Genomic DNA, 22,400 nt, shown 5'->3' with positions numbered 1-22,400 from the left:
ACGGTGATGTTGAAGTGATGTAAATAATCATATGCAACATACTGTTTCTAAGCTCTGCATAGTATTACCCCGACTTTAACACGGCTATCGTGATCGGACGCTCGAGCATTCAAGACATTCCTTCCTACCCATTTACTACATCAGGGTGAAGAGTGGCAAATGTAGATAAACGCCTTGCTAAAGGATGCTATAGTGCTGCGGTGGAATTTGAGCCACAACATTTCTATAAATCATATAAACGGGGTCAATAGAAAAATGTGCTACAGTATTCAAATTACATTTTGCTCTCAAGATATTAGACACATTGACAAACATTTTAATCAAATCATTTAAACTACAAGAAATATAAAAAACACCCGATATGAAGCGTTATTTTGGGGACATTCTAGCAACCCTTCCCAGAACTGCATGTGAAAACAAGAGAATCAGAAATACAAGCTTAAACAATGTAGTAAACAAATCGTTTGAAATGCTGGATATCTCTATCATTTTACTATTAAAGTTTACATTAATTTGATCGAACACTCGTTTCATTAATCAACCACAGACCTATAATCTACACATCGCCATTGCACCATTGTTATGAGATGGATACACATAGTATTAGGTTAACATAGAATAGTACACATGGTACTTCAGTCACACCGAAGACTACAGATCGGCCGATGATATGCTATTCGAAATAGCGTAATAGTTTTGACCGTTCAGGCATCGGTTTCATTGGTGTAGGTGAGCATTGTTTTGATTTAATATTGTTAAACAACGCCGTTTACCGTAGGAACCTTACATCAATTGTTTAAATGGATTAAACAAGTGCATATCACCTCCAACAACCATGTTTGAAATCTAATATCTAAATTTCAATGAAAAAGCATGGTTGTTTACATTGTTAATCAACTTCTGTCATGTCTGTAAAGTTCATATAGTAAATAAGATTGTACAAAAGTTTAAACAGTGTTTTCACTGTACATACACGTATATAAGAACAATAACCTGGAAACAATTTGCTTTGACCAAAATGAAATCATCGTTCTCCCTCATAAGTAAACATTGACAAATGGTGAATACATATGAAGAATTTTATTAGTATGCACCATAATAATAAAAGAGAGGATTGGAAGCTCTCATTGTAAATACAGGATTGAGTTATTTTGTTCGATATTAATATAAAAGCAAGGTTAAACCATCTTGTATACTAGTAACCCGTCTTCTCCATTCAGACTTCTTCGTGATTAATGCTGTTCTGCAATCAGCATGATTAGTCTTGGACGCTGGCATAACCCATAATATACCTGGGTGGAAAGTGACAAACATGGGTTATAGGTCTTCATGAAAAGCAAAATGTTGGTTTGAGAATCGACCCGCCAGCATTGACACAAAGAGAAATTGAATTTAATAGAGCACACAATAATAATAATAATAGGTCCATTTATATAGCGCAGCTACTATGTGCATATACTCTACTGCGCTTTGATAATTTGGAACATTTGATGGGTTTTATTAATAGGTTTCACCTTCATTATGTTCATACACCAAAGCTATTCCCAAACCAGTGTCTATGAGTCGGACAAGTCAATAATGCTCTTATGTGTAACAAATATATATAACGTTCTTGTCGTTAAAGCTCTACGCAATGTGCTCTGTGATAAAACACAATTATATAACAAACTTCACTATTTGCTCGTGACTATTTCCACTTTTTCCCGCTTTAGTTTTAGCACAAAGATTTATGTTAAGCAACAATTAAGGTAAAGTAACTTAAAATGTTGTATTGGAAATGCCGAGAAGTTTTCCGCATGGAATACAATCATGTTTAACATCTTGCATGTCTTGAATAAAAAAAAACATAGAAAACTGAGGTGTAAAAACCAGCACCAGTTGGTGTCCACGAGGACCACACCCTGTGGTTTAAAATTACACCGATGAGTTAGAAGGTAACACAAAAGAGTTTGAACATTATAACACCAACAGTTTTGTCATGACACTCATGGGTGTTGAATTAGCACTGAAGATTTAACGCCGGAATAACATGAAGTGAAGTCTTTTCTTCAGAATCCAAAGTTGTGTTGGGAGACATTCCTCCAGACAAGCTTGGCCCCTCTTTCTTGGCTGTCTTGCATCTCGACATCCGTCTTTGGTCTCCGAGCGGTCCATACATTGAAGCCGTCTTCCTCAGTCGAGGTCTGCGAGGTCCCGTGATCACCGTCGTCTTGAGAGGACAATGTGGGGTCGAGATCTGTAATGGTTGGAATGATCGAACATATAAGAGAGAGATACATTTGATCATGATAATAGAAAAGGAAGAGAAAGATGCAGGGTTTGGGGAGGGATGGGAAGGTTATGGAGGGAGAGCTAGGGAGAGAGAGCATTAGAGAAGGAGAGAGAGAGGGGGGGGGGATGGAGAGAGGCATTCCCCACTGTCGTGACTGTTAGATCGGATTGCTTAATAAGTGAGAAGGGGGACAAACTCATTGTAGTTACCATCGTATAACATCGCTTGACTATAATCTGAAAAATGATTCTACACATTTATCGATTTATTAGACTTCCAATTTCTCCGAATTAGAATTCAGAGAAAAAACCTGGGAAAAAAATAATATAGCGGGATGGAAAATAGAGATTTGTTTGTTTGGGTAAAGAAGTTCGTTCGCCTTCTTCCATCGTTTACATTCCTTAAAGGTGTTGATTTCGTTTGCTAGTTTTTCTGGGCCAGGCTAGCGATTGGAATGTGGAAGTGAAAGAGGGCAAACTGACTGGGTTGCTAGGCGTTCAGGGCTAATAGAAGTCCATTGGAACTTCAGTTATTTTACTACTTTGCTTCTTATTCATGTTCTTCGGCTCGCTTGCATTCTTCAGTGATTAGAGAGAGAGAGAGAGAATGTGAACAGGTGTGGAAGCAAGGAGTGTTGGTAATTCCTTGGTGGAAGTGAGCTGTGAGTGAGAGTGGCTGAAGTGACAAGAGTCGCAAAAGAGGATTAATTGACTGAGAGAGTAGTTGGGGGAGTGGTCAAGAGAGTTACGTAAGTAGAAAGAATAATGGAAAGCCGAAGAACTTGAATTTGGAATCGAAGTACACAATAATTAAGTTCCGTTTTATATACTTACATTATAGGCGGATTAATTTCGCGCATTATACCAAAAGTGATAGGGTCGACTTGGGGAAAGGCTTTTTTCGCCACGCGGTGTTTGACCAAAAAGGGGATAAAAAGGGGGTGTTTAGTTGACAAGGGGCAGTTTTTCGTTCCCGATTTGTTTTGCCGCCGTAGGCCATGTCGGTTTGATTTTTGTCTGTCGTCGGTCGTCCAGCCCAGAGATGCGACATTTATTATTATCCAGCATGTAATTTGACTTTGATTTAGAATAAAACCTGATACACAACTTAACTTCATCGAACTTGTCATTCTTTGACTCCCGTCTTTTTTTTGTACGTGGGCAGCGCAAGACGGTGGGCGGCCACCGGCCGTCTTGCAAAGCTGTGCCGCTACAAAATTGGTAGTACGGATGGGGTGGACCGTCATTTTCAGCATGTTCGGGGAACGTTTTAGTCCTTCAGTCTGGTTTTACGCATAAACACAATGTTTATCGGACATTGATATAAATTCAACAAGGAGAGCTTCACTTCATGTCACCGGTTCCGGCTTATTTTTTTGTTCGAGGATGTGAATTGATATTATTTTAACTTTAACGTTGGAGAGAGAAATTCAGTTGCAGGGGTTGGATTGAGCCCCCACATCGCCCGGGTTTTCGACGTTGGGACCTTACATGTGCCGTTGAGCTCAGGAGAAAGAACCCTTCGTCCTGGGACTCACGCGTGGCTGCATTGTAGCGAGGAGTCGAGGGACCTGTGAAAACCACTGCAAATAGACCTGACGGGGTAGCATAGCTGGTTTCCACTAAAACCCTCCGGATTAGTTGGTACCGACGAAGTCTGGTGATTTCACATTACACTGCGGTGAGAGGAGTCGTTTAACTGCGCGAGAATCGTCTTGGAAGGGGCTGTAAAGGAACTCAGCAGGGCGATTGCTTTTCCTTTGGTCGTCTCATGAGGATGGATTGAGGTTAGGTACTGAAGGCCGCAGGCGCTAGTCCGGCTCGGGGAGTTGGACGCTATCGAGGAGCTCCGAGACATCGTTCTTCCAACCAACGCTTCGACACGGCCCTTCATCTTCGTCATCGACGTGGTGTGGTAGACCCTGTCTTCGATATCTTCGACGGTGGAAGCTGGCACTGTCGTTTGGAAGCCGATAGCCTTGGCGAGTGAAGCAGCAGGAGTCGCTGGTATGTAGTGAAGCCCTTGTAAGATTTTTCCAGAACAGTCATTCACATTTAATGTAGACTCTCATATTACAAACTATAAGATATGCTTGAAATGTATCTGAAAAGATATGAACTCGTTCTCAACATGACGATGTGTTAAGATATGTGTGTAGCTATGCAGTTTGTTATTATGTCTGTTTTGCATTAGTGTGCATTGGGATCTGAAGGGGATAGCACAAATAAATTCTGCAAATACACCACTAGACAGAATAATAGTAAAAATCTAGATTTTGATAGTGTTCTTTGGCAACACGTGAAAATACATCTTCAGAAAATCTATATAGAATTTGCAGTCTTTTGTGCTTACCTTTATGTCAGACCCCCAATGTTTATTGTGATCTGGACTTACACATTTCACAATTTTAACTAAATGCCTTTTTTCCTAGGTTCTGCGTCTGGTTCGATTGGTTACCTTTCTCTCCCAGAGTTAGATAGTAGACTCCCTTATAAAAAAAATTGAATGGTATACCATTGACTACCATTCATCATACACCATTGATATACCATTGGAATACCATTCGCACAGCACCCACCATACACCAATGGTATACCATTCAAGCCTCAATGGTATACCATTCAAACTAATTTAAATAATTGGGACGTTACTATTACCATATTCATGAGCACCATTTACCATTCATATACCATTGATCAAACACCATTCACCATTGATCTACCATATGGCCACTATAGACAGGTTTACCATTGACCACCATTCACCATTCAGCCACCATTCACTGGCCTACCATTTACCATTCAGCCACCATTCACTGGACACCATTGGCCTACCAATTGCCTTACACCATTCGCCTACCATTGACCATACACCATGTACCATTCACCATCCGCGTACCATTCATCGTACACCATTCACTGTACACCATTCGCGTATCATTCACCGTACACCATTCGCGTACCATTCAACGTACACCATTCGTGAACCATTCATCGCTCACCATTCAACTACCATTCGCCGTACACCGTTCACCATTGATTGACCATTCACTTTACACCATTCTACCATACACCGTACACCATTGACCTACCATTTACAGTACACCATTGGCCTACCATACACCATTGAACTACTATTCACCGTACACCGTAGGCTTACCATACACCATACACCATTGGCTTACCATACACTGTACACCATTGACCTACCATTTACCATACAATACTGTCATACCATACACTCTATACTATTAGTCAACCATTCAAATAACACCATTGGTCATACACTACAGACCACAAGTGTACATTCAATGGTAGACCAATGGTAGACAGTAGAACAAAGATGTGCAATGTATAGTAAGCCAATAAAGTACAGTGAATGGTAGACCAATGGTGAACAGCATATCTCTGGGGTTAATGGTAGGCTTAATAATGGAATAAGTATACACAAGAAAAAAAATGAAAGCAGTTATTTCAAGAACGTCATTAAAATGTTTTTACTATAAGAAGTTTAAGTACAGCATAAATGGCACAGAGTATTCACAAGTATAGACTTTACAATTAAAGCACATAAGTTATTAATATATATGACTTAGCTACTCCTTGATATCTCTGTCAATCTTGTTATGAAAAAAATAAACATGTATCAAGACAGATCGAGTTTGATTGAAAAACACAACAAATGAAGACTAACATTTCCAAGAATAAACCTGTTCTCTCTTATTGCTTTTTACATTGATTGAGTACTTGGAAAAACCACTGTTCTGCATACAAACCTGATACTTGATGTTAAATCTGTTGTGTGTAATTGCTTTCAACAACATTAATAAACATTTTTTTACTAATAAGTTCAAGTACAAAAGAGTATTGACAGGTATGGCATAAAAGCACCATATTATGAATACATGTGACTACGCAACACTACAAGAGATCAATGATTGCACTCCACATAGATATTATGTTAATCTTCCTATAAACAAATTTACATGTAAGACAGAATTTGGACAACAAACTAATGAACGCCAAATTTCGAAGATTAAACTCAAAATGTGCGATAGCCTTCACATGGCCAAATGAATAAAGGGTACCACACCTAGAAGAAATGAAATGTCCCCAAAAGGGGGCAAAATAGTACCCCCAAATTGTTCTCTTTTTTTCTTTTCACCTAAAAAGATATATCAATGGCGTGTTTCTACAAAGAATTGTTAAAAAGTATTACCCGCCTAAGTATCCAGAATCCTGTATAAGTTTCCTGTAGAAACATAAGCGATGCGGTTAATTGATAAATTGCATCACGCAAAATACGGTTTCTCATAACCATCTTTGAGAGGTGGTTATTGCCATGTTAATCCGTTTAACTTTTCTGTAAAACATGGGGCAAAATAGCATGCATGTCTGGCTTAAGTGCTTGAACCCAGAAGTGCGATCTCACAGTATACATATATTCTGGCCTGTTTAATCTCGCCAGCTGATCGCGAAACACGTATCCCTGCTACAATGAGTGAGATCTACCATGAATTTTGAAAATTTTCCTAACGAGACATACCGAAATGCAATGTTGATGTTATAGGTTGAATTTTCCGATTTCTGCCGTATTTGCGAAGCGAAATGCAAGTTAATCAGATTATTCGGTCTGTAGAAACAGGTTGGTTTAAGAGCGATAAGAATATTCAAGTCCGGAAAAGATAAACTGTTTTTAATGATTTACTGTAGAAACACGCCAAAAGTTTATCATAAATACAATAAAGATACATTAAGAAATAAATAATATATCACACATAGAAAGAAAATATAATAAAAATAGGGAAAAGAAAATTATTCAATTTGGAACACTAAAAAACAGAAAAAATAGAGACCTCTTTTTGCAAAATATATAGAAAATAATATATACAAGATACCCACTTATTTCTTTTCTGTCTATTTTTGCTGTGCTGAATCAGATGAATAACTCAACTATGTGTGAGAAATAATATGATTGTCTTACACAGAATCAGTAGTCAATTGTAATTTTTTACAACCTAGCTTGGACAAAATTTGAATTCATATAATACAAAAAATATATAAATTGTGATTTTGTATATTCATGAGGACTTGAAGAGAACAGTTTTACCAAAAAATAACAACTTTAATTCGTCAAACAAATTTTGATGAAATTTTCAGTGCTTTTTGTTTGTCTGATGTACACTTTGAATTATATCATATAACTTTCAGTCTCGAGTACCTCTAGCCCTTCAATCAAATGGGTTGGACGACCGGTTACAATTTACACATAAAATAGTTATAAGGAGAATGAAGGGGACCATAGAAAGAAAGCATAGAAAAGGGAGATTTTGGTAGGGAGAGAATGAATCAGAAAAGTATCATGCTGAAATTTCGTTAGCATCTAATAATAACAAAGTTATTGAATTTGAAATTTTAACAATATTTTGGTAAAAAATTAACCTAACGTACACATCGTCAGGAATATTTGCTAGGCTTATTGTATGAAATGAAATCATAATTATTTCATATTTTCATACATGTGTGTATGATATGTCCCAAGTATCATATCATTATTTCCAGCAATGCATATCTTCACATTAAAGGTCAAGTCCACCACAGAAAAGGTTGTTTTGAATCAACAGAGAAAAATCAGGCAAGCATCATGCAAAATATTTCATCAAAATCGGATGCAAAATAAGAAAGTTATGACATTTTGAAATTTCGCTTATATTTCACAAAATAATTATATGCACAATTTACCCACATGCATATGAGAGAATCGATGATGTCCCTCACTTTTTGTTTTGTTTTTCATTGTTTGAATTCTACAATATTTCAATTTTTACAGATTTGACAATAAGGACCAACTGGACTGAACCAAATAATGTTAAGCAATGGTAACTCCACATGTTCAGTGAGAAATAAAACTTTATTTCATAGGTCAATGGGGAGAAAATTATATTTCATATTTAAAAAAACAAAAGAAAAGTGAATGAGTGAGTGATGTCATCAGTTCCCTCATTTGCATACCGACCAGGATGTGCATATAACTATTAAGTGAAATTGAGTGAAACTTAAAAATGTCATACCTTTCTTATTTTTCATCCAATTTTTATGTTTGATTTTTCTCTTTTTAATCAAATCAACTTTTTGTTAGGGTGGACATGTCTTTGAAATAAATTTTCACTCCATTTTTTATAGTTCTCGGAGGACAAAGTGTAAATAAGCATGACTTCTTGTAATAAAATACAAAAGAACAATTGGGGATATGACATCAGCTTGGGTACGTCGTGGTCGTGTGGTTCTGACTCTCACCTTACAAACAGAGGGTCATGAATTTGAGTCCTAGCCATGGTGTGTTTTCCTTCAGCCCGAAATTTATCCACACTGTGCTGCACCAGACCCAGGTGAAGTGAATGGGTACCTGGCAGGATTAATTCCTTGAAGGCTGTAATAAGAAATATTGGATGAAAACAATGCAAAGGACAGTATATTAGCTAAGGGTTCAAAACATCAATGCTTCTCGTGTGTGTGAGCTTTCTTTAGAAGTTCATATATTTTTTTAAATATCGAGAAATTTGCAGTATACACTACCATTCAATTGAATGGTACCAATTAACAAATATCAACAAAACATTTTGTAAAATATGATAAATAAATTCATGTTTAACCATAGATGGGAAGAAAATAACCTATTATCTAATGGGATGCCCCAATGATGACAAATACCACAACAAATGAATACCTGAGGACAAAGTGTCCACCCCTCCTCCTCAGCCAACATACTGATTTTTTTTTCAGAGCTCTATGCCACTGCAGGAATACAATCTGTTTTATCTCATGAAGCTTCGCAATTTTTCCTACTGAAGAAAATTCTTACACACATACCTTTCATAAACTCCATTTTTTTCTTGTACACGGCACGTTTTCTGTGTTCAACACCCGTCGTGTCATTCCCAATCCCATATAAGGCTGGACCATCTACCTTATCCAACAGTGTATCCGTCGTCCAAACTTTGAAAATGAAATAAAATCAATTTAAGTGTTGTAAAATCTGCATGTATGTGCAGATACAAACAAAAATAGAATAGTAATAGAAAAAGAATGATCTTACTTAGAGATATTTTTCATGGATCTCTGATTACCAGCCCAGAATTCAGGAAAACAATAAGGAAATGTGATATTGTCCAGCTTAGTTCAGACAAGGCTGTATTATAACTGTGCATGCTTTATACTAGTAATAGCTATGTCATCTGAAATCAAATTTCCAGAGCAGCAATTTTCAAAAGGAGGGTAATCGACATAAATTCCATATCCCTGGTATTGGCAATCGCAGAAGCGGATCCAAGTAGGCACATTTGACCCAGGGTCCGTTGTATATTTAGAGTTGCAATAAATCGCAACTCTAAATATCATACACAACTTGATTTTCAACCAATCAACAGCGCGCATTTGGGACTTGCGATTGATTTTTTGACCTGCGTTTAAACGCAACTCTTTCTGCAATGGACCCCTGTGCCCCCACCTTGAGAGCAAGATAAAAATGTGGCTTTCTTACACAAGTGTCCCCCCCCCTTCGAAAGTTACAGCAAATATTTATATTGAAAATATTGTCTCATACAAGAGTGAGGATCTCTTTTTTGGTTTGCTTGTTATTTAAAATTTCCTTGGGAAAATCTGCCCCACTACCCCCTTTGAGAAATCATGGATCCGTTCATGGACAATCATATGCCAGTGGATGAATTCCAGACATTGTTTTAGGCAAATTTTGATCAGTAAATAAATAAAAACAGATAAATTGTGATCACAGGACAAACTTTAAAAAAGGATAAAATTTACTTTAAAAATTGATATGCCTAGTCCCATGAAAAGATCTAATAATACCCTCCCGCATTAATGCTTCACAAGTTTCACACCAGCCAACTTCGAGCAAAACTCCCCACCAGAAATTTTCTTATTTGTCTACACACATTTTGAGGTCAATACACAATATGCCACCACTTTTCAAAATATTGCGGATCGCTTGGATTTGCCGTCATGTTGATATGGACCGAAGTTATGTGACCAAAAGATTAGCATGCGGCATGCTGGCTGTTTGTTCGTCACATGTTAGCATGATTTGTTTGCTAACTTCAGTCCCAATAAACATTACAGCGAATCCAAGCAAACCGCGAAGTGATTTCTACGGATTAGATCAACGCGTCGAGATCGAAGACTAAATACAGCCGTTCCCGATATTTTGAAAAGCGGTGGTATTAACATCGAAATGTGACTGAGAGACCTGTCATGACATTTGGGAACAAATTTTGGTGATGAGGTATGCTGGTAATCGGCCGGTGCAAAACTGCATTAGCGCCACTTTTCTCTGCATAATCATTGCAGCCTCTGTAGAAAAATTGAATAGGAATCGTTTGTCACTCTGTCCAGTCACAGTTCCACACACGCATGAGTGGTGTGTGTACAGTGTAACTTTATAATTATAGGGGCTGCGTAGTCTTTATCATTTTTCAAACTTTAGGACCCCTACCATGTTTCACCTCCATTTTATCTCATTTACCAACATCTATCAACAACAACAAATTATAGGCCTAATTCCAAAACAATATTTGTTGGCAAGTTTTCAATTTCAGTGAATTAATTACGTTGTGCAGTGTTTCACAATTAACGCTTTGACAGTCTTGACATTAGCATTAACAAATCATTCATTCATGAATTCAACGTATTCAGAGATGTTTTTGTAAAACATTGACAATAAACATCAGGCAATACGAGCGAATTACTAATCTATTCAATGCTCGCCGAGCTAAACTCAGCCAACACAAAGCATAAGCACTCCCTATCGTCATAGCCACGTCCCGGCCAGTAGAGCAGCGGCCAGCGCCAACGGGGCAATGGCGGTGGCAGTGCAGTGGTCGTGGCAGTACCCCGAGTCGACCGACATCTAACATTTTGAGACAATTTGAGAAACAAATCAAAGATAATTGTTATAGAACTTACTGTTTAGCCTTCTACAAATGACTTTGAAGTCGCTGTCCGAATCTGAACCGTGTTCCTTTAGTTTTTGATGAATTATCGACGGACTTATCAACAGCAAAACGACGGTCCCGGTAGACGGAGTTTTCTTTTTCAAATCTTGCAATTGGCGGTTAGACGTGCGCGCGCGCGTGCGTGCGATAGAGCTAGCTATAGCAAGCAGCCAAGCGGCCCTGCTGCGCTTGCCAACGCATGGGGGGGGGGGCCGGGGGGGGGGGGGGTGAATTAAAACCAAATCAGGGGTGTCTTCTTTTTCCTCTCGATTGGTTCTGGGTTGGAAACCATGATGGCGTGAGTGCCACTGTTTTCCTTGGATCTTGGAATCTATGAAAAAAGTTTTCGATCCCTTCACTTTTTTTTCCTGTTCTCTCTCTTATTTTCTTTTTTATTTTCGTTGTCTTTTTTTCTTTTCTGTTAATCTTTCTTTTCTTCATTGCCTTTTTTCTTTTCTTGTTTTTTCCCCTTAATATATATTTTTTTACTCACTCCTCTTCCCTTTTAATTTGCTTTTTTAATGATTGAAATTGAGATTTCATTCAGTAGATTTCTTTTCTGTTACATTGTATGGCGGCAGGGAATTTTGATAGGGGTGAGGGAGCAAGACCATGTGGATAAATCATTTCAATCAAGTAATGACCGGCCTATAGAATATCTCTCCTCTTTATAAACGCTGTCCACAAGTGGGAAAGAATAATAAGGGCCTAAAAAATAGAATTAGAATTTTGAAAATATCATTTGTAAAAAAAAGAGAGAAATAATTCATGATTGGAAGCAGCTATAATAGCGTACAAATGGTTTCAGAGGGGGCTTTTGACGTTGCAGACAGACCAAATCAGGGTTTGCGGATGGGAATTTGATAGAGGTTGGGGGACCAAGACAACCAACAGTGAATTCATTTTGAGAAAAATATGGGGCATTGCAAGAAACTTGCAATCGAAGCAATCGAACGCAAATCAATTTCAGACTCCAAAATCATGAGAGTCATACTTTTCATTGCAAACTTGCAACTGATCCATAAAAAAATCCAAATTGTTATGTTCTAGATAAACTTAATGTTTATCATCACCTGTGTATTTGCATCTGATCGAATTTTGGGATTGATTGCAAATATCTTCTTGGAACAATATATAGTTCTTTTTATAAAACGCGGCCATAAACAAGCAAAATGATTATAAAAATAGAATAAAACTTATTAATTAAAAATCAAAACCCTTAAGGGTTTTGATTTTTAATTAATAAATTTTATTCTATTATTATCAAAAAAGATTTCATTGACCGATTGATTTTATTTTTGCACCCATTGCATCAGATTTAAATTTAGAAGGTAATATGTACAATTGTAAAATATAACAAATTTATAATATTGTATTATAACCACTGGATCAATAATATTTAAACACATATAGACCTTTTACTTAATAAGGAAAAAGACAATTTAAAAGAATGCAAGAGACCATGTTTACAATCATGAGCGATTGCACTTGATTTGGGGAAGCTGCTCGCATAAAAGTCACAGCTCAAATATTTAATTAACTCTAAATACCTTTTAATCTTTGATATATTTTCTTTAAATCTTCGGAATTATGTTTAACATAATGGGTAATGCAATTGGGCATCACCATTAACACAAATGGCATTCATTAGGCAAACACCACTAAGCCACTATGGCTTTACAATTATCCAACATGATTATATATACCACTAGGCACATACTACTAAGACACCATATTGGGTATATGGTATACCATTGATACCAATCATACCATTATAGAGGCACATACTATTGAGACACAATTGAATACCACTGAGACACCATTGTATACCATTGAGACACCATTGGGTATATGGTATACCATGCAGTCATACCATTAGAGGCACATACTAATCAGACACCATTTGACACCACTGAGACACCATTTGGGTATATGGTATACCATTCACCATACTAATCATACCATTATACATGTTATAGAGGCACATACTACTGAGACACCATTGAATACCACTGAGACACCATTGTATACCACTGAGACACCATTGGTGTATGGTATACCATTCATGATACCAGTCATACAATTAGAGGCATATACTACTGAGACACAATTGAATACCACTGAGACACCATTGGTGTATGGTATACCATTGATCATACCAATCATACCATTACAGGCACATACTACTGAGACACCATTGAATACCACTGAGACACCATTGTATACCACTGAGACACCATTGGATGTATGGTATACTATTCATCATACCAATCATACCATTACAAGCACATACCACTGAGACACCATTGAATACCACTGAGACACCATTGTATACCACTGAGACACCATTGGATGTATGGTATACTATTCATCATACCAATCATACCATTACAGGCACATACCACTGAGACACCATTGAATACCACTGAGACACCATTGTATACCACTGAGACACCATTGGATGTATGGTATACTATTCATCATACCAATCATATCATTAGTCACATACCACTGAGACACCACTGGGTATATGGTATACCATTTACCATTAAATAAACTACCAATTACCATTCAGAACTTACCATTGAAACACCACTTAAATACCATTCGCGTACCATTTACCATTCAGATCACCATTCAACTACCATTCGGCACCATTCAAATACCATTGGCGATTTTTATAAGGGCTATTTTATAAGTGTTATAACTGAAGGTTTATCGTAGTTGAGGTTGCATCTCCTTTCAGTAGTATTCACATATACATAGAAAAATTATGGCTGAAAAGTTAGTTGAAGATTTAGTAACCGGTTTAACCGGAGCATTACAAAGGTGTAGGTTTACCCCTAGTTATAGAAGTACCAGACTTGAGAGATTTTCTGGACAAGGTGGCATTTCCCTTACCGAATGGTTAGAAGAAATAGATCTTTATTGTGAACAATACCAAATCTCTGAAACTAAAAAAGTGCGGCATAATCAGAGCAAATTTGGAAGGTGCAGCACGTAAAAAAGTTGTTTTTCGGGGAAATAAGATACTAAAAGTATTATTGAACTATTTCAAAAACATTTTGGAAAGAAACAAACTGTGCAATCTTTGCAGCAAGCCTTTTATGAAATCCAATCGAAGTCTGGTGTTTCTGACCAGGAAAATTTGTTAGGGACCACTTTTTTAAATTTGTTTCCTTCCTTTTCGCCTGAACGACTCATTCAAATGCAGAAAATTGACCCAGAACTGAGATTTGTGTGGGAACGGTGAAGTGCGCACTGGAAACCGGGGGATGAATTTCCCGCACGTTTTTCAGAACCGGATAGTTTGAAACAATGGTTATATCAATGGTCTAATTTTACTGTTAAAGATGGAATATTAGGAAGGAAGGTTCTTGATCCTTTATTTGGTAATATATTTCAAATTTTACTCCCACAGTGTTTGCGTAAGAGTATTTTAGTTGGATGTCATGATGAATGGGGACATCAAGGTAGAAATAAAACTGAACAATTAGCTAGGTCAAGAGTTTATTGGCCTGGCATGGCTCGTGATATAGAATTTTATGTTAAAAGATTATTAAATGTGCTAAGGCAAAGGAGATGCAGCCTCGGGTAAGATCCCCAATGAGACATCTAATGGCATTTAGTCCATTGGAAATTATTGCTATTGATTTTGTTAAGTTAGATCCTGGTTAAGGGAGGATTTGAGGATGTACTTGTTATTACAGATGTATATACGAAATTAGCTCAGGCAATCCCTTGTAGAAATCAACACGCCTCAACAGTAGCTAAAGCTCTACAAGAGCACTGGTTCACAAAGTATGGAATTCCAAATAGAATTCATAGTGATCAGGGACGTAATTTTGAGGGTCAGGTGATAAAAGAATTATGTAGGCTTTATGGTATACGTAAGACTCGTACAACACCATATCATCCTGAGGGTAATGCTCAGGCTGAAAGATTCAATAGGACTTTATTTGGCCTAATCAAATCGCTGGATCAGCGTGATAGACGTAGATGGCCTGAATTATTGCCTCATCTTGTCTACATGTACAATACCACCCCCCACGAAACTACGAGGGTCAGCCCTTTTGCTCTTATGTTTGGTAGGAAAGAGCGTATTCCTTTAGATCATTTGTTGGGTGTGTCTGATGTAGAATGGGGACAAGACTTTGTTAAAGAACAAGCCGAGTTGGTTGAGAGGGCTCAAAAGGTTGTCAGAGAAAGGACCGACAAGTTAGCAGCCCGAAATAAGGCCCGAGCTGATGCAAATATCTCTGCAAGTCCCCCTCCCCTGGGCATAGGATCTCTTGTTTACTTAAAGAAGTGTGCTTTTAGTAAAAGACACAAGTTGGAGAATGTTTATTTTGATGAATTATATGTTATTGCTTGGATAAATCTTACTAAGGATATTTATCGTATCCGACCTATTAATGGAGGTAATCCAAAGATAGTGAATCGTAGGCTAATAAGGAAAGTACCTTCTGAATTAGATGTGGTTGACCAAAATATGGAAGATTTTGGGTTATGAGAGAAGGAAAATCATTGTTAGCTACAAGGATTCTAGAAAATATTTTGAGGATGAATATGTTTTAGTACCAGAAAGAGTAACTACAGAAACAGTAGGGGAGAGTACTGGTCTAACCAGAGTACGGATGGGGGCGTACAAGTGGGCGTACCAGAGGCGGAACAAGTGTCGTCCAGATGAGATCTTAAAGACAAAATAAAGGCATTCATTCTAATCCATACAACTTACCTAAGTCTGTATTGGAAAAATAAAGTAATAAGTAAACAATTAAAAATTTACCTTGGGTCTCTGGGCTGGACTCCGCCTTCAATTATTTATGACTGACAGTTTTATTATTTGGACATAGCTTTGTGAAACGATTAGTAGGGAGTGGGGTAAGGAGCATGAATTTGGAAGTAGGTGGTAAATAACTAATATTGAGAAGTTTTGGAGAAGGGGACTCAACTTTGAAAGAATGGTACATAATACAAATACATAGGGATCTGTTCTGGGTTTGGGAGCACCCTTCCCTGCCGGATGCACCCCATAACAGAAAGGGGGAAGGAGCTATACCTACGTAGAATAGTAAGTTTTTGTCAGACACATTTTTGGATTTAATTAGTTTTTTATTATTGTGGGATAAATGATGTACATCAGTGATTATGGGTTATATGTATGATTGCTTGGTTCTATTGATTGACTGGCCCAGTTTGGTTTGCCGACATGGATCATTTAATATATTTTGTGATATTAATTAATCTGTAAATATGTAATTATATTTGTCCTTATAGGAAAACTACATATCAGACGGCAGGATGGTGTCAAACGGAACTGGAGGAGGCATGGGATATCCACCTCTGATGGTAGTGTTGACATCATCCCAAAGTCTTGGTAAATGGTAGAAAACAAGAAATGTTTGGGTTATTTTTTTGTCCATGTAAAAGGACGTGTAAAATCTGAACAAATGAAAGAAGGGTTTTTTTTTAACAATTGTTATATTTTTAATGTGGAGGTTTACCCTAGAAGTGCACTATGTCATCTGTTTGGAAGCGAAGGATGAATTGTACAAAAAAAAAAAAAAAAACACTGTAAAGTAATGATTCTGAAAGTATAACACAATAATAGTAACTTTCAGAATAAGCGTCATTATTTGTAACCATAGCAGAGCGAGGTCTAACATGTGCATGCATGCTGTCCAATATCAAAATATTTACTGTTTACTGTCTATGATACATGTTCATGGTTGATATATAATGCCTGAAGTTGATTGTTCATGGTTTACAATTACAACCCATCCATTGATTAATGTTCAATTGATTAATAAACACTTTTACTAGGGCATTATACAAGTATGCTGATGCAAAAGATTTTTTTAGTATCATTTTGGACATGAAACATGCACTTGTTAACTAAGGTTATTTATAGTTTTTTTTTATATATATATATAAGATGACCAGATTTACTGCTGTTGGTTTTCATTTTGTAAGGTGGATATAGATACGGATATGGATAATTTTACATTTCACATGTATCATTGCTATTATTACTACTGTACATGTATGTTTATGTACCTGTAGTATTTTGACGTAACTAGTTTGCATAAGAGGTATAATGAAGGTTTAATAGATGTTTAGAGGTTGAATTTGTAACTTAATCTTTCAATTCATTTTTTCAGGGGTCTGGAGTGTTCACCTTTGAAGGGGTGATGTCATCGATGAAGCAGCAGGAAGCTTGGGTCATCCACTTCCCAATGCCTATACGTTGACATTCCCCTGATGGAAGCTCTCCAAATCCTATTTTTAATTGAAGAAGGTACAGGTACAATGTATATACATGCAATCTATTTGCCAAAAAGGGAAGATTTTGAAAAAAACAATATTTGGCATAAATATAGAACGATGTTGAAATGTTTATATTGTTTATGACAAATTGTAAGTGTCATGGATGGACGACCGTCAGTATCAACAAATCTTTTTTTTCCTTATTTTTTTTGCGATCTTATGGAACAGATCGATTCAGTAGGGGAGAGTTATAGCGGGATGGAAAATAGAGATTTGTTTGTTTGGGTAAAGAAGTTCGTTCGCCTTCTTCCATCGTTTACATTCCTTAAAGGTGTTGATTTCGTTTGCTAGTTTTTCTGGGCCAGGCTAGCGATTGGAATGTGGAAGTGAAAGAGGGCAAACTGACTGGGTTGCTAGGCGTTCAGGGCTAATAGAAGTCCATTGGAACTTCAGTTATTTTACTACTTTGCTTCTTATTCATGTTCTTCGGCTCGCTTGCATTCTTCAGTGATTAGAGAGAGAGAGAGAGAATGTGAACAGGTGTGGAAGCAAGGAGTGTTGGTAATTCCTTGGTGGAAGTGAGCTGTGAGTGAGAGTGGCTGAAGTGACAAGAGTCGCAAAAGAGGATTAATTGACTGAGAGAGTAGTTGGGGGAGTGGTCAAGAGAGTTACGTAAGTAGGAAGAATAATGGAAAGCCGAAGAACTTGAATTTGGAATCGAAGTACACAATAATTAAGTTCCGTTTTATATACTTACATTATAGGCGGATTAATTTCGCGCATTATACCAAAAGTGATAGGGTCGACTTGGGGAAAGGCTTTTTTCGCCACGCGGTGTTTGACCAAAAAGGGGATAAAAAGGGAGTGTTTAGTTGACAAGGGGCAGTTTTTCGTTCCCGATTTGTTTTGCCGCCGTAGGCCATGTCGGTTTGATTTTTGTCTGTCGTCGGTCGTCCAGCCCAGAGATGCGACATTTATTATCCAGCATGTAATTTGACTTTGATTTAGAATAAAACCTGATACACAACTTAACTTCATCGAACTTGTCATTCTTTGACTCCCGTCTTTTTTTTGTACGTGGGCAGCGCAAGACGGTGGGCGGCCACCGGCCGTCTTGCAAAGCTGTGCCGCTACAATAATTTAATTCATTATCTTCATATATTTAACATTTCCTGTATCAACAATCGAAATAGACCATTAACCCTTGGCGCGCTGATGTTGCAATCGTGCACATTCGTATGATTACATTCAACAACTGGTTTTCTCCACTACCTTCATTTTAGAGAAGCTAATAAAAGATAATAATTTTTTTGTTAACATCAGTATAATATAATCATGAGTATCAAGGGTGCAGTATGGAAATAAAGAAAATAACATGGAAACAATTGCTTTAGAGTTAACTCTCTAAGGTTTACCTTTGAAAAATTGCACTCCAGTGGCAAACGACTCCTTGTCTACCTCCAGCCTCAAGGCCATCGGTCTCAGGTCAGCTTGGACAGCGCCCTCTTTGGTCCCTTTGGTCATAATCTTTGGCAATAAATCTTCGGCTAGTTGTCCATTACCTATGTCTTTCCAGAGAGAGTTCAGATCCTTTAGTGTCACAACGTCCACTGTGAAGCGCAAGGGATACACCATGATGTTCTTCAATCTTGCGTACGGTTCAAAGATGGACTTGAGTCCTCGGATGACTGACCAGGATTCTTCCGAGTCTGCAGGGTGCGTTATGAGATGGTACAGGTGGGAACGGTGTTTCTCTGTCAAAATATCGTCACCACTTTCGACGGTAGAAAGGATGTCAATTTCTGAGGAAAATGCGGTGAGAGAACACACATTAGCCTACAAAACCGAAATACATGTGTAAAGATATTTGAACTTTTGGGGTGGTAGGACTACATCTCTGAAATCAAATATTTATGACACACAGATGGAGATTTGTGCATTACAGCATGCCTAATGAGCAGATCACCATACTGTGATCGCTCACGCCTAGTGGAATGACATAACAAAAAGTGATTTTTTATGATTTTGGGAATATACATGTATAACATCAGCTTAAGTGGAATTGCTGAAATAAAGTAAAGGGGAATCCAATCCAAATAAACACTTGTTTTTAGAGGAAAAAGACAAGTTGATAGGTGAAAGTGTGAACATCCCCGTTGCAATTGCGAACAATTCAATAATATTTGATAGGGACAAAATATGTAAAATGTCAATTTGATTATTTTTGTATTATTTCTTTTTTCGCCAGCCTGATTTCCAGAGGTGGTGCCCGTGTAAATAACAAACACAGCACCCCTGAAAAAAGTGTGGGTGCGTCAGCACCCCCGCTTCTTAGAACCATGCATATTTTATTCTGAAATGAAACAAACCTTGTCTTCTGTGTGCTTCATGAGATGGATTCGGTAGTGCAAGATTGACAGTGGGTGTTGTCATGTTGATCTCTTTACCTTCAATAGTTACATGAGCATCTGGAAAGGTAGATGAAAATATGTTAATCAATTCGATTTTATCTGTTTGTAATTGGAAAAGTATGAAGTGGTTTAGGTCTGTGACTAAACAGATTTTTTTAAAGATGAAAAATATTATTTAAACAAACATTTTATTCAATAATCTATACGTTTTGACATGTTTGAGAATTGTTTCACTAATATAGAAAAATAAAACAAAGGGGAAGGAATAATGACCTATTTATTTTTATCGATTTTTGTATTCAATAATTTGGATTTTTATAACGCTTTCCCACATTAAAAAATTATCTAATACGATTTGTTACATTCGGGTACTACCTTTTAACGATGCGATTAATGATTTTTTTTATTTCATATCAAATTGATTTGATGGGAAAGCATAAACAATCTAGTCTGAAGAAGGAGAGTAATATGTACTGTTTGTCTGATATACCTCGATTTTAATTCATATCACTATCTCTGTCGACAGCAAATTATGCCAACACAGAGCAATGAATCATCCAGTTATATAAAAAAATAAGATTAATATCTAATGACACCGATTTTTCATTTTCTTGATCTTAATCTTCTTAATTTCCGAGTTAATCTCATGCGCCATTATAGGTTTGCAGTAAACATGAAAAGAGATATTCAGGGTTTTATGTCAGTTTTACCAATTGGGCAAACGATTTTCAAATTGCCCAAGACTAGTAAAGCTTAATTCGTAGGGTGGCTTTGGGGAGAGATACTTACCTACGGGTTTCAATTGAATAAAAGGCGGGAAAGGGAGAAAAGGAAAAGAAAAAATATATAGATTTCGATCATTACCAATGCACGAAATGAATATTTGCAGGCCATTCTCTTTCAAGGCAGCCTTCAACTTCACCAGTTCTGTTCGTCTCCCTTCGACTTTATTCCTCCAACCAATTAACGTCGGGTCCAAGTTGGTCCGCCAGCAGACCAGTACTCGGAACGCGTTCCCGATGGGATCGTTGGTCCGGATGATACCAGATAGATCGGTCTTGGTGAGACCAAGACTAAGGCCTAGTCCAAAGGCTTTCTCTGGAGGGATGTGCTCGGAGAGGTTCCGGAGCTGTAAGTCGGTGGGACTGATCTTGTTATCCGTTTCCATGGTGATGATGAGGGCCGGTGGGATGAGAGGGGCGTGTCTAAATACCTTTAGAAGGGCGTGGCAAAGGAGATATTGAGTTGTCTATGTTCATCTTCCCTTGAAAGGCGAAACGTCTATCGTGAAAGAAAAGAGCATAGAACAATTTCATTAGTGAAAGATTCATCCTTGATGACAGAAATACAATGCTAGTACACTCTATTGGTCAATGTAACAAATCGGCTGGTTGATATCTGACCGAATGGTTAATCTCAACCAAATTTCTGTTAGATTCTAATAAACTGGTTAGTTTGCACCATTTTAATCTGTGGGTCGGACGCACATTCACCAAAGCATTGTTTTGACCAAATCGTGTTTATAAGAGTGTGTACATGAAACTGAGCGATAAAACCAAATAACCTCAAATGCTGTCTACATAGATCAGTGCCATCAGTTTAGACAGATATTCAGGAAATGAAGGAGAGAAAACTTTGTCGTATAAAAGTGTAAACGTGCTACTGTGATTAAAGTAGCGCGGGGAAATGGTATTTTCAATCGCGTTCGATTCTAATTTGTCAAAAAGATTAACTTTCATCTGACATGTCTTGGACCCACGTTAAGATTACACTGTGGAGCAAATTTGAAAATAGCTATATTGACTAAAAAGTGGAAAAAAAAGAAAATCCAAACGACCGAAAAACAACTTTATTAGCACACCCATATGTACAACCAGCCTCTTGATGTATCGTGCACTTCAATTTTTTTTTTCTAAGACCGTATTCAGAAGATTATTACCAATACCACTTATCCACGCTTGGAGTGCAAAAATCCTCAGACGAATTCAAATCAGCACGTATTGTGATGCAGTGATAACGGATTCTTGTGATCGGGAAAATACAATTTTTTTTGTAACTGACATTCTAAATTATTTTTCCTATTCATCGATGTTTTGGCATTCACCTTCCTCTTTCTCACGTTTTTAAGCTTCCGCATGAAGCCCTACCCTTTTGCAGATTTTACATTGTTCACCTTGTTGCACGTCGATTTTTCTTCTTCACCCTATCCTTTCCTTTCAGCAAGATAGTGGAGCCAAAATGTCCAATAAATAAAGCAGAAAATGCTCGAAAATCGATCGAGTGAACGCATCCATCATAATGCAAATAGTGAAAAATCCACAGAGTGAGTAAATGGAATGAAAAAGGGAAGTGATCATCGGGAAAATATTATAAAAGACAAAGAACTGTCAGAGAATATAGAGTACATAGTGTAGGAATTATTCTTAGTGTTGCAGATCAG

At 37.4% G+C, this 22,400-nt stretch overlaps 1 protein-coding gene across 1 annotated transcript; it reads right to left on the bottom strand.

Moving 5' to 3' along the window:
- Positions 1-2,032: 2,032 nt before the first annotated feature.
- On the bottom strand, positions 2,033-21,257 carry LOC121424949. Its single transcript, XM_041620848.1, has 4 exons — positions 20,825-21,257; positions 19,919-20,017; positions 18,965-19,351; positions 2,033-2,236 (listed from the first exon to the last, which is right to left on the bottom strand). Exons 1-4 carry the CDS (start codon positions 21,126-21,128, stop codon positions 2,049-2,051), a joined length of 978 nt encoding a protein of 325 aa, XP_041476782.1. The 5' UTR covers positions 21,129-21,257; the 3' UTR covers positions 2,033-2,048.
- Positions 21,258-22,400: the final 1,143 nt, after the last annotated feature.

Source organism: Lytechinus variegatus, chromosome 12, assembly GCF_018143015.1.
Source record: "Lytechinus variegatus isolate NC3 chromosome 12, Lvar_3.0, whole genome shotgun sequence".
Classification (NCBI taxonomy): Eukaryota; Metazoa; Echinodermata; class Echinoidea; order Temnopleuroida; family Toxopneustidae; genus Lytechinus; species Lytechinus variegatus.
The sequence above is the reverse complement of the archived record's forward strand: the minus strand, read 5'-3'. Positions and strand labels throughout refer to the sequence as shown.